Here is a 12,085-nt window from a genome sequence, read left to right on the forward strand (position 1 = left end):
CTTCCCATCTCGGTGCCTTTCCCCGCGCTGCAGCCCCGGGGATGCGCCCTCTGCGGTGCCGCTGCCGGGGTTAGAAGCCTTGTCCCTGGCAGTGCCCCCCTGCAGGCTCCATCACCCGGGGCCGGTTTCATTCCTGTTGAAATCTGGCTCAGATCTCCCTCTCCCCATCCCGGGCTTCCCTCTGTCAACAGCCCTCGGCTGCTCCCGGCGTTTCAGCACACACAGAGTGTACGAGCTTCTTCACCACTGGCCTCCCTGGCACGGTGTCATCATGGCGTGTGGTCTAAATGAGGGGATTGCTGCCTTTTTCTCTAATTTGCCGTTGGTTGGCGTATGGAAACGTGGTTAGACTGGGACAAACAGACAGTGGTGTTGGCTGAAGGGGTGAGGATCCCGTGTCCAACTTGTAACTCGCTGTTGGCACAAGGGTAAGCGTGGAGAAGACTGATGCTACAGCTGCTGGGATGTCTCCTGATCCTGAGCTCGGTTCGTGTTACAGATGCTACACACCTTTTACTCATGTGTGCGTGTGTGGTTTTGCTCTTCTGACCCAGCAGTTACCTGGCTCCCTCAGGTACATTGGCAGAACTAAGCAAGGAGCAAACTCACACCGCAAATCTGTCCGTGCAGAAAACAGGATTGTGGTCTTTTTGGCAGCAGCAGATCTCCACTGTATTAAACTCTCCTAAAAATGTGAAAGAATAACTTTCATGGCATAAGGGCAGGGAACTTCTTCCTGCTGGTTTCTTGATTCTTGGAGTGCTGAAGGTAAGCACTGTAGAGAGCTAGGAAGTGTGGCTTTGTTGTCTGCTGTTAAATAACTCTCCATTAGCTTTTGTTTATCTCAGGATTTGGAGAAGGAGGGCAGCCAGCCACAGGTGTCTGGAAGAACCATCTCGCTGTTCTGAGTCTAGCACGTTCTGTTATTCCTTCCTCCCCCACCTTCCAGTACGCAAGATTTGACATAAAATCTAAAGTCCTTCATGATGTGCAAATGAAAAGGAATTGGTTGCTGGCCCGTTGGGTGCTCAGCCTGCTGCATCCCAGCTTTTGCAGGATGTGAGCTCCTCTACCTGAGCTGCTGAAGGCAACTGACAGAGGACAGTAGCTTGGTGTTAAATCCCTGCTCTAAGTTGTGTGCTCCGAGTTGTGGTTTTAGCCCCAGTGCTTGATAGAAATTCCAACTCAGAAGACTTGTAACGATGTTTGGACCTTAATATCCTCAAAGGCATTTTTTTTTTACTTTTCCATAATGGTGTTAAAACTGTAAATGCAGATTTGTTAATAGGCTGTGTCACGATCCCTTGGGAAAATGTGACAGACTGAAATTTGTATTCACATAGTTACACTTTGCTGGGATGCAAGAGATACAGTCATCACTTGAGTTGGAGAGAGCTAAGCAGCAGCACTAAACACAAAATGAAGTTGGGAAAGTAGCCCATGTGTTACGGAGCAGGATCTTTACAAAGCTTCAGGTAACTATTGCACGTGTTAAATAAGAAGGTCCTAATTTCTTTAAAGAATAGCTCCCCAACCCAAAATTTCAAGACTGTGCTGTTATTCAAGTCTTGCCAAGAAGAGACATAAACAGAGTTGGTCCAAGTAGGTTTTAATTGTTGCTTTGACAACTGAGTTGTGTAAAACGTGGCATTTGTCTGTTCCTTTGTTCTTGATTTCTAACTCTGGTGTAAAAGTGAATGTCTGTGGTTGGCTTATGGATTTGAAAACATTGTCATGTCTCAATAGTCAGCAGCATTGAGTTTGAGAAGATTCCTGTCGTGTCACCTCCTTCCTTCTCTGAAACTCCACCTATGTGAAGCCCTTTGTCCTCTATTGTCAGTTTTTGCTATTGGTTCTGGAGACAGGTCTCTGCCAGGAGAATTTATTACATGTTTTCAAACCAGCTCTTGCTTAGGACCTGATTTATAGAGCAATGTTGTGTTTAGCACAGAGGGGATTCCGATGATAAACAGTGACTGAGTTGGACAGGGTAGTGTGTAGGACGAGAGGTTCTGTGCAGTAAAGTTCAGTGGTGGTACGGGTTTGGTGGCCAGAGCCCAGGCACCAGAAGTTCTCAACTTTGTAGAAACCCATCTGTGTTCTGCCAGGCTTCAGTGTGGCGATACAAATGACGTAGCTACACAAAAGGTGCTGCTGAGGTAAAATCTCCCCTTGGCATTGGCTCAAGAGAAGCCGTTCATTACTCCCCTCTACCTTGTACAATACTGACTCTTAGGACCAAATTTCATTACCTGTAAGAATCTGAGGCTACTACTTCCACTTAATGTATTTTGTTTTTTTTTTCTTTGTCTGCCAAAAGGAAAAGTATAATTGCATTTGCCAGAGGGATAGTGTTGAGGAAGACTTGTGGTATTCTGATTTGATGACATCTGAAGTGTCAGGCAAGGCTGATGTGGTCTCTCAGTAAGCAATGTCTGAAGTTTTGCACTCTAGGAAACATCCAGTCCTGAAACTCAATGGAACTGGCAAGCGAGTGAGGATTCGGCTGTAACCAAGTGTGTGTTTTTCCCTAGACCTTTCAAACTTGGAAACTTAGCTACAGTAAATCAGCTTTCCTAAGGAACCTTTAAAATAACTTAACTTCTTGCCTCTGCATGACAAGCTTGAGTGTGGTTAAATGTGAGAGCTGCTGAGAGTAGAGACACGTTTGCAGATGGCAAGAACTTGGTTAAGCATTGATAACGCTGGGGGTGTAGCTCAGAGGTGGTCCTTGCTCCGCTGAGTTTGTGTGGCTCAGGAGATACCTTTGCATCTAAACACTGTCCTTGCTCCCTTTAGTTTGTGTGGCTCAAGAGATACCTTTGCATCTAAACACTGCAAGCTGTGGTCAGCAACGTGTGTCCATCTCATTTGGAAATGTTGGGAGAGAAGACGACACCCCAGTGTGATCATTGCCTTGGTGATTTCAGGGTGGTGCAGGGGTGGTTTTTGCAATCCAGCACATTTTGATTCTGCTTGTGTTGCTAATCTCAAGGAGGCACAAAGATTGAAGGGCCTCACTCTCTGCCAAACTGTGAAACCAGTCTAGTGCTGTGGTAAAAAATACCCCGCGAAGCGCTTAGGGAGCGTGCACGTTTCATGAGTTATGGCATCTACAGATCAAGCTGGAACTGGGAATGACAACAGCCAGAACTGGAAGTATGACCAGTGATTTTAACTTCCCAATTCTACTTTCCTAAATGTAAATGTTCTTTTTCTTGTAGAGAACTCTTATAGCAGTATTTGTCTGGTGCCTTTGTGTATATAAAAAATGTTGTTTTGGAATGAAATGGTATTTTTAAATATTGCTTCTGGCTTGTGTAGATTTCATTGTCGAGAAATCCCAAAATTTTTAGGCATAAATTCAAGACTGTGTTCCAGAGTAATTTTCAACACTGTTTTAACGTGGTTCCTCTATCATTTAACGTTATTTAACTAATATGTGCCTCTCTCTGCCCTCTTGGTAGAGGCATCTACTTTGGCTGGTTGGAGTACTGTGCAGGAAATAGTACAAAACAGCACATCAGAAAGATAAAGAGGTACTTGGAAGGGAGGAAAACTGGCAGTTTGTCTTTAGAAAGCAAGTCAGTGTGAGCAAAGGGAACTTTTTGATTCATGAAGAACGTGGAGGATGGTGGCCATCTGCTTTTCAGTATCGTTCTTTTCCTCGCTAGTTTTACAGAGAAATTAGCACATCTGTCTGCTGTGTTGGACCTCTGGGAGTACAGAGGGTGTGAGAAATGGGTGTGAGTTGCCTTTTTTCTGTATTATTCTTCACTAACATGTTGGATCTGAGGCTGAGAGAAAAGGAGCATTTCCTGCATGATGCCATTGGTACCCTTGGGAGCTCAGAAAAACACAGAACGTGCTTGGCACCTCCTGACAGGAGCGTTTTTCACATCAGAAGGGACCAGATGGTGTCTTGGCGTCTCTAACCCTTGGTCACAGTTAATTACCTGCTTTTGTTTCTATCTCTGTTGTCACATTGGGGATTGAGTGTTATTGCTTTCTAACAATGTGGGCTCTTGCCCGGGAAGGGGCACTTGTGCTGTCATGAAGATATTCAGATTTAAGCAGCTATTCAGGGCCTCAGTGTAGTAAAATTAAGATGTTGTATGTTTACCTTGCATTTACAGCCAGGTGTAAAATATGTATGAGCTCAAACACGCTTTCTTGTGGCCTGCCTTTGTTGCTGAGTTTCATCATGTACCATGGATATGCAGACAGACACTTCCCTTAAAAGAGTCAGAGTTGCAAACCAGAGCAAATTGTGCAAGTGTGCAGATTCCAGGGGTTTGTATCTAGTGCAGGAGCTGTTTTTTCCTCACTGTTGTCCTCAGATGTACGCACGCCGGTTCTCCCTTAGATCAGACTTCCTGGGTGAAGTGCTGAGTAGACAGTGACTAACTCTGATATTGTCTCCCTTTCCAGTTAGGACCCAGATGGAAAGAGAAGTTAGGATTACAATTATTTTTAAATAACCAAAACTGTGGGGTTTTGTGGTTTGTTTGGTTGTTTGTTGGGTTTTTTTTCTTCTTTTTTTCTTCTTTTTATTTTTACCTTGCTGTAATTTATCATATCTGTCCAGCAATCTGTTTTGTTGTCTTGGCAGAGGAAAAGCAAAAGCTATGGTTCTTGAAAAATGGCATCTTCATGGGCTTCTGGAAAGTGTTGTATGTTTTGACATAACAATTGCTGTGCAAACCGAGGAAAGGATCCCTGGCAGATTACGTGCTGAATGTCAGCAGAGCAGTTGTGCCCAGGTCTGCAGCCCAGGACTTAATTAAGCACTCCGAATTTGTAACCACCCAGGTGATTATCTTTAAAAAAAACCCAAAAACCAACCAAACAATCAAATAAAAAAAGCCCAAACCACAAAAAAGGAAACCAAAACAACAAAGAAGAACAAAAACCTAAACCTGCTCAGTCAGCCGGGCGTGTTTGGGCTCTTGTATTGAAGCTGATCTTGCATGTGCTCCACGTTTCTGTCTCTTCCCTGATGTAGTTTGAACTTGCAGAGAGGTTCAAACTATGTGTGGGCTTAAAGACGAGACTGACACCAAACACTCTATTAAGGAGGATGCTGCAAATTTACATTTACACTGAACCAAACCTGCAGCCTGAGTCTCTGGACTGAAACTCAGAGCTTTTTCCTTCTCTTGAGGAGATCGGTGACTTTGAAACTACTGTGAATTTAAGATGGAGGATGATGACATGGGAAGAGGCAGCTGTCAGCAAGCTGCTGCGAGTTTGGTTTGGTGACGATGATGTGTGATAGGAAACACAGCAAGTAGATGTGCAGTGCTCCAGGAAGCACATAGGGAACACGTTATGTGTGAGGCAATGGTGATAAAGCGTTTTGGCTAGCCCATCTTTCTTCATCCCTTATGAGGTAAGAGAGAAAAAGCTGTGTAAGTTAGTGAAAAAAAGTCTGAGTAGGGTAAAATGAGCTGGGCAGGAGGATCTGTATGTTTGAGGCTGGCAGGGTGGAGTATGACTTCATCCAGCGGGTCTAAATATACAGCAGAATTCATACTGTGGCACAGTTACTGCTTACGCTTCTGATCGCAGATAAGACTCGCCTCATGCCCTTGGCGGATCTCAGACTCCCCTTTTACAAAAACATACTGCTCCCTTAGCTTTTCTGATTGTATTTTTGCAAGAGTTGTGGCTGGCACGTGTTATTTAATCTAGATGTGTCTCATGAATTCTGTGAGAGATGGGAGTTCAGGCAATGGTGTTTTGCTCTGCTCTCAGACTTTCAGAATGTGTTGTTGTAAATCTGTTAGCAAACGGTGAATGTTGGAAGAGCTTGAACTCTCTGTGGGGATACGGTAGCAGCAAGTGGGGTGCATTTGTCTTAAAAAAAAGTGCTTTCATTAGGAGAAACTGCATATTTGCACTGTGATGTGATTAGGGTGCTGTTATTTTCCTTGTGAGGCAGAAACATAACACCCTGCAAATCCCAGTGTGTGCTTGGAAAATGATCTTCCCACAAGTTATCTGGAGGTGAGGACAGGAAGCGGAGCTCTGTTTGTTTATGGTGCAGAGAGCATTTATGAAGAGAGGATGAAAGTTGTGATCATCTGAATCCTATTTACATTTCCCATCTCTTAAAATCCCAGTGGAAAGCACTCTGATTGCGTCCACTCTCTTCAGCCTCTTCCAGGAACTTTGCCACCAGCAGAGTCACTGAAAGAGGGCTCTTGTTCTTGCTGTGGAGTCAGTAAGTCAGCCTTCCTGCCTTAAAATACTGCTTTCTTTTCCAGTAGTTCCCCTGTAGTTGATCTGGTGAATTCCATTGGAAGGCCAAAGGAAAGTGAGCTAGGAGGGAAGGTTGGTGTGTTTTTTAATGTGTCTCTCCTCTGCAAAATAAATATTATAATTTATCTGTATCCTCTCTTTCTTTGGTCACCTCTTTGGATTAGTGCTCACAAATGTTCTTCGGACTTTTACCTGAATTCTGTAATCATTCCAAAGTCTTTATTGGGAATGGCTGATATCTCTTTCTAATAATATTTTTTTTGTTCTAGATTCAGATGAAACTTGGTTTTATAGCAAGGAAGCACTAAAGAACCGGCACAGGGGTTCTTGCTAAAAGCCAAAAGTTAAGGTAGGAAGGGAAAAAAAAAATCCTACACACTGATGCTGTGTAGGATCTGGAAAATGTCTGCACTTTTCCTATCATGTGAAGAGAATATTATCTGTCTTTGAGGGAGGAGGAAATGTCTCCTTCCCCTCTCTGTCCCCCAGTGTGGATGTGACTAGGCAACCTACTACAGGGCACTACTATTTTTATTGCTCTTTCTCATCTTGCAATGGAAGCTCTGGTGGTGCGGGAAGCCTGGGGAGGGTCTGTTCCTGTCTCTCCCATTGTAGTGCAGCTAAAGCTCTCCACTCTCCAGACTAGCTCTGAAAAAGGATATATAGACAGTTCAGTTGCTAGGTCACTTAACCCCCATTTTCCCAGTGGTTTGGGGAGCAAAGTGGTATTCACAAACATCTTGCACAGTAACCCTGTTTTGAAATGACAAACCACACACCGGGACTGAGCTGTTTCCACAGCTGTTTATCAGAGGAAAGCAGATAACTTGTTGCTGTCTGTATTACGTGCTCCAAGAGCAGAGCTCAATGTGTTGGGGTTTTTTTACGTTTTGTTGGTGTTTGTACAAAACCTTGTTTTATCCTGCTAATTAATATTTTAATTATTTTTTTTTTTAAAAGCTCTAATTGTACCTGCAGGATTGCTCTGTGAAGTCTGGCTGCTTCTATGAGAAACATAAAATGCCAAAAGGCAAACCTCAAAATTTCTAATGTAAAGAAATCTAGATTTCTCAAAGAGAAGACTTAGCCTGTTTGTCTTGCTCGCGTTTTAAGGGAGGGCACATGTTTTCCTAATGATATATTACAGCTCCCTTCCATGCTGGTGAGCCTGCTGAAAACGCAGCTGCTGTGAGCTAGAAATTTGATACTTCAAAATCTCTGGTCTGCATTGCTTCATGGAGGCCAGAGACCCGAGGACATTGTTTTGTGGCTTCCCAACACAAAAGTTCATTCTTACTGTGTGTGAAGGTAGTCATCACCAGACGCAGCCAGAGGCTTCACAGTGTGTTTTTTCACGGGGAGGATTATTTGAGTGGGTTGAAACAGCAGCAGCCTTTGACAGCAGCACCGTGCTCCTTTGCTGCTGCTGTGCGGTACTGCCAGCTGCTATCAGGTCCAGAACACAGATTTGAAATTTCAGTGATCTTCTCAGTTTCTCTAACCTCTCCCCTTTCCCTTCTCTTAGATCTCCTTCCACCAGGAGTCTGCAATCTCCTCAACCCGGCCGCTATCTACGCTAACAACGAGATCAGCCTGGGGGATGTTGAGATATATGGCTTTGATTACGATTACACATTAGCACAGTATTCTAATTTACTACACTCCATGATTTTCAACACTGCCAGAGACATCCTAATAGAACAATTCAAGGTAAGGATGTGCTAAGAATTTCCACTCAATTAAGCTCACTGCTGTCTTTGCAGCACCCCAGACATACTTGCCACATTGCCTGCATGCGTCAATTACTTGTTTTATTGAGATAAATTTCATGTTTCACAATCGTCAGTTGCAGAAAGTTTTGTCTGTATGTGGAATTAATTTCCTTTGAGATAATTTACCATGCTCTACATTCCTGAGGTTTTATGAATACAGAGCAGGAGCCTTAGTCTAGAAATGTCTGTTCTATTTTACCCAACTATGGAAATAATGCCTACAGAATTGCTGGTTCCTGGTACACGTGGTGGATAAACATGAACTGTGGGACAGCACTGAAGCTGTACAGGACTTGACATGTGCAAGTCAGTGTGGGTGATGCTGTGTAGCATGTCCAGTAATGGGCACCCTGTTTGCAACAGGGGACTCGTCTGTGCATTTCCTTCTCATCATGTCTTTCTTTTTTGAAGGGCTCTGCAATGCTGTTGCTTTGCCAAATAGATGCATTGAGTGGAGCTTACTAGAAGTGTCCTTGCTGCCTGAATGAATCTGTTATGTTTTCAGTAGTGTCCCTTACATAAGAGAAACTAGTTTTGAGGATCCTGATCCTTTATGTCTTTCTCCATTCACCCACTTCTTTGTTGAAGGACTAAAATGAAGTGCACCTGTTCCTTATGCCGGGCTGAGAGAGCTAGCAGGACTAAACCAGCTCAATAGGTGAAATAATTTTGTTGATAACCCAATGCTTGTGCCTCTAGTGATGTCACTGTCTGTCTTCTCAGTATCCAGAAGGGCTTGGGAAGTATGACTACATTCCAGGGTTTGCCATACGTGGACTTCACTATGATGTACAAAAGGTAAGTGGTACAAAGTTCAGTCTCCTGGGCTTTGTCTTCCATTGCATTAAGTTTTTAGTGGAAATACTTTCTGACATTGTTTACAATAACATTGACCACCAGTGAAATACACAGTCAGGGTGGCAGTGCTTTTCATTGCATGGGTTCTTGCTTATAAACCTTCCAAGGGAAAGATGTCTTTTGTGTTTGCATAGCCTCTAGCAGAATGGGACATTCTAGTAAAGACCTCTGGTATAACAGCCTTACCAGTTTAAAAGTCAGTTAATTCCACAAGCTAATTAATAGAGAATTCTGCTTGTTTGTGTGATCATTTCTGTTTTTCAGGAAATTTAAGCAACAAACCTCAATCTTGCATCTACAAGTACTTGCCAGGAGTAGAGGCATTATGTCTTACTCTAATAATAGAAATGACTTGTCAGGAGAATGCTTTAGGAAACCTTTCCCACCCCCCAACTGGAATAGGACTGCCTGGAAAAAGATCCAGGCTACTTGAGATGCAGGCTTCTTAGAAGAATGGGCAAGCAAAGTGCAAGCATTAGCTTTAACCCTTTCCAGTCCTTTGGACCGATTCCCTGAAAGCCTGATGCGCAGTGATGTAATGTTGGCTGCTGCAACTGGGCGGTCAGGTGGGAGCACAGCAGAGAAAGTTGCTTCACCGAAGTAGCTTTTTTTATGTTGAGCTTGGATCAAATTCAGGGAAGCAGGCAGTACAGACTGGAGTGTGTGTGCTATTCTCCAGCAGAGGAAAAAAAAAGAGAATGAAGAAAAAAAACTATATGGAGTTTTCCTGTGTCTTTTGTCCTAACTAAGGTGACAGCATGGCAGCAGACTGCTCATGCCTCAGACATGACAAAGTAAGGAGTAGATCTGTGAGAAAATGAAGTTTCTTTCTCTATTTATAAATCTCTGGCTGTTATAGCAGAGGAACAGAGATGTGACTAGCCTAGCCAAGCAAAGCACCCTTCTAGCAAGTAGAAGGTGAGAACTTTTTTTCTCAGGATCAGTTTGCAAAGCACATGAAAAATTGGATAGTGCCTGTAAATCTTTCAGCATATTTGTGTGCACTCCTCACAAAGTTGTGGGAGGTTTGTCCATGGTGTAACAAGCTGCACTGATATGGTATCATGATAAAAGAAGGTGCCTGAAGGTTGTGAATGCTCTGTGGAATCAATTACCTTGCACTGTGGAAACAGCACAAATAGTTTGATGCTGTGTCCTTATTTGACTTAGAGCGATGTGGGTTTAGTGTGCCTGAGAACTTGTGTTACAGCTTCAGAATGATGGATGGAGAAAAGAGGGCTCATGAATAGGGGAGTCTCACACAAAAAAAGGAAAAGAAAGCTCTAAATGTTACCAGCCTGGTTTGCTCCTGAACACCTTTGCTTAAATGTCTGTTGGGGAGAGGGAGAAGTGGTGGAGGGGAGAGCTCTTGTGTAAACAAAATGACTGGGCCCAGCTGCTAAGCCAAAACTTACCCACTTAGTTCTGCTTAAGATAAATGTGACGAGAAATAGATCCCTTGTGCGCACAAAGCTCCTTTGGAATGTGTGTGCTTTTGTAAGGGAGATAAGAAGAGACTGTCTTGAGTCACAGAAACATTGTTCTCTCCATTTTTCAACTGCATCCCTGTCCACAAACTTTGGAGTGTACCAGACAGCGGTATTTCAGCTCGTAGAAAGACAGTCTTTTGCCAGAGAGGCCAATAAAAAGTCACAGTATGAGTAAGTGTGTGACAAGTGGCTGGAGAGTGCAGCTTAAAGTACTTAGATATGGAATGTGTATATTGCATTTTATTTTCTAAATGTCATTTGTGTGGAACTTGAAACTTAAATAAGGTTTCAGTGTAAATCTAATCAACTCTAACAGTAAATATCTATCCCTTATCACAGAGTCTTCTGATGAAGATTGATGCTTTCCATTATGTCCAGCTGGGGACAGCATACAGGTCTGTCAGTCTGAAATCATTTTCTAAATGCCCATAGCTGCAAAGGTGGATTACTAAATCTAAGTGTGTGTTCATGGCATATGGTTTTGGGGTTTTTTTTGAGCAGAGCAGAGCACAGTCTCATCTGACTTATCCTGTTTGCACTTGCTTCAAACACTTGCCTGGCCCATGATTGCAGGGAGTTATTTTTCTCAAGCGTTTCAAGCCAAGTGTGGGTGGGAAGACCTGGAGCTTTTTGTAATGGTTAATAACACATCTGGTCACGTACTCTGTGTGATGTCTGAGTTGCAGCTACAGGATGCCTGGGTTAATGTCTGTGAGCAAACAGCACAGCTAGGAAAGGACTCCTCTGTATGTGGTCCACATACAGGCCTGTCTTCTTTAGGCAGGAGTGTGTCCCAGCAGTGGTCCCAAAGCTAAGAGGAGAGTGGTGTGGATGTGCAAATAAAATGTAAAAGCAGTGCAGGCATGTCAATAAAGTAATGATGCATCAGAATCTGGGCTCAGTTCAAGGCCTAGGTTGTCCTGTTTTTCCTTCTTTTTTGTTGTTCTCCAAGGAGAGCTGGGTGTGCCTTGTGGCTGAAACAGTGCAGAGCACACTTTTATCCAAAAAGTTGTGAGACTGGAGACTGAGAGAAATCCTTGCCCCGAAGTGGAGTAGGGTTGGTGTGCAAGAAGTAGTAATTAATAGTAATTCATTTACAGTAGCAAAGCTCCTGTAAATCTGTGTTGTGTTTCCTGAGCATGGAAGCCAATGTTATTTTTTCTTGAACTCTGCCCTTTTGCTGTCAAGCTTCAGTTACAGTAAACACTCTAAGAATATTAAGAAGGGAGTTTCATAATCTGAAAGAATTGGCTTCTTTGAGTGCCAGCTTTTGGGGGAGTGGGAAGGTGGGGTTGGTACTGCCCCATATTTCACTTCAGCTTCATAAAGAGATTTTTAGCTAAAACATTTAAACTATTTTTTTTCTCCCTGTGATCCGTTTGTAACTATCTGTGAAGTGTCCTTTTCCTAAACTGTCCTTTGCTTTTAAGCACAACTGAGGCAACTTTTAACTTCTCAGGTCTGTACCATGATTGCATAGGAAAGGAGAAAGGGAAAGTTGCTGACTGCTTGAGTAAACAGTCATCAAAAGTTGTGCAAGAGGCAAAACCCACAGCAGTTAAATAACCTGATGTTCAGGAATGGTACAGCTCGTAGCCATACGTGTGATTATGGTGTTTTGGGGAAAAACAGCAATCTCTGTTGAGTGGTCTTAGCAAAGAAATTGTTTTGTTTAGGAAAGCTGAATAAGAAAGAAAACTT

At 43.2% G+C, this 12,085-nt stretch overlaps 1 protein-coding gene across 1 annotated transcript in view; it reads left to right on the plus strand.

The window, feature by feature from the left end:
- Positions 1 to 7,789: 7,789 nt before the first annotated feature.
- NT5DC2 (5'-nucleotidase domain containing 2) overlaps positions 7,790 to 12,085 on the plus strand; it is a gene marked incomplete at its 5' end in the record, with an annotated part of 20,643 nt that continues 16,347 nt past the window's right edge. The window contains 3 exons of the mRNA XM_010174123.2: positions 7,790 to 7,974; positions 8,760 to 8,834; positions 10,724 to 10,779. Of these exons, the coding sequence (XP_010172425.2) occupies positions 7,790 to 7,974; positions 8,760 to 8,834; positions 10,724 to 10,779 (316 nt within the window). The remainder of the gene's footprint in view (positions 7,975 to 8,759; positions 8,835 to 10,723; positions 10,780 to 12,085) is intronic.

The sequence above is a fragment of the Antrostomus carolinensis genome, unplaced genomic scaffold (assembly GCF_000700745.2).
Source record: "Antrostomus carolinensis isolate BGI_N321 unplaced genomic scaffold, ASM70074v2 scaffold30158, whole genome shotgun sequence".
In the NCBI taxonomy this organism is placed as follows: Eukaryota; Metazoa; Chordata; class Aves; order Caprimulgiformes; family Caprimulgidae; genus Antrostomus; species Antrostomus carolinensis.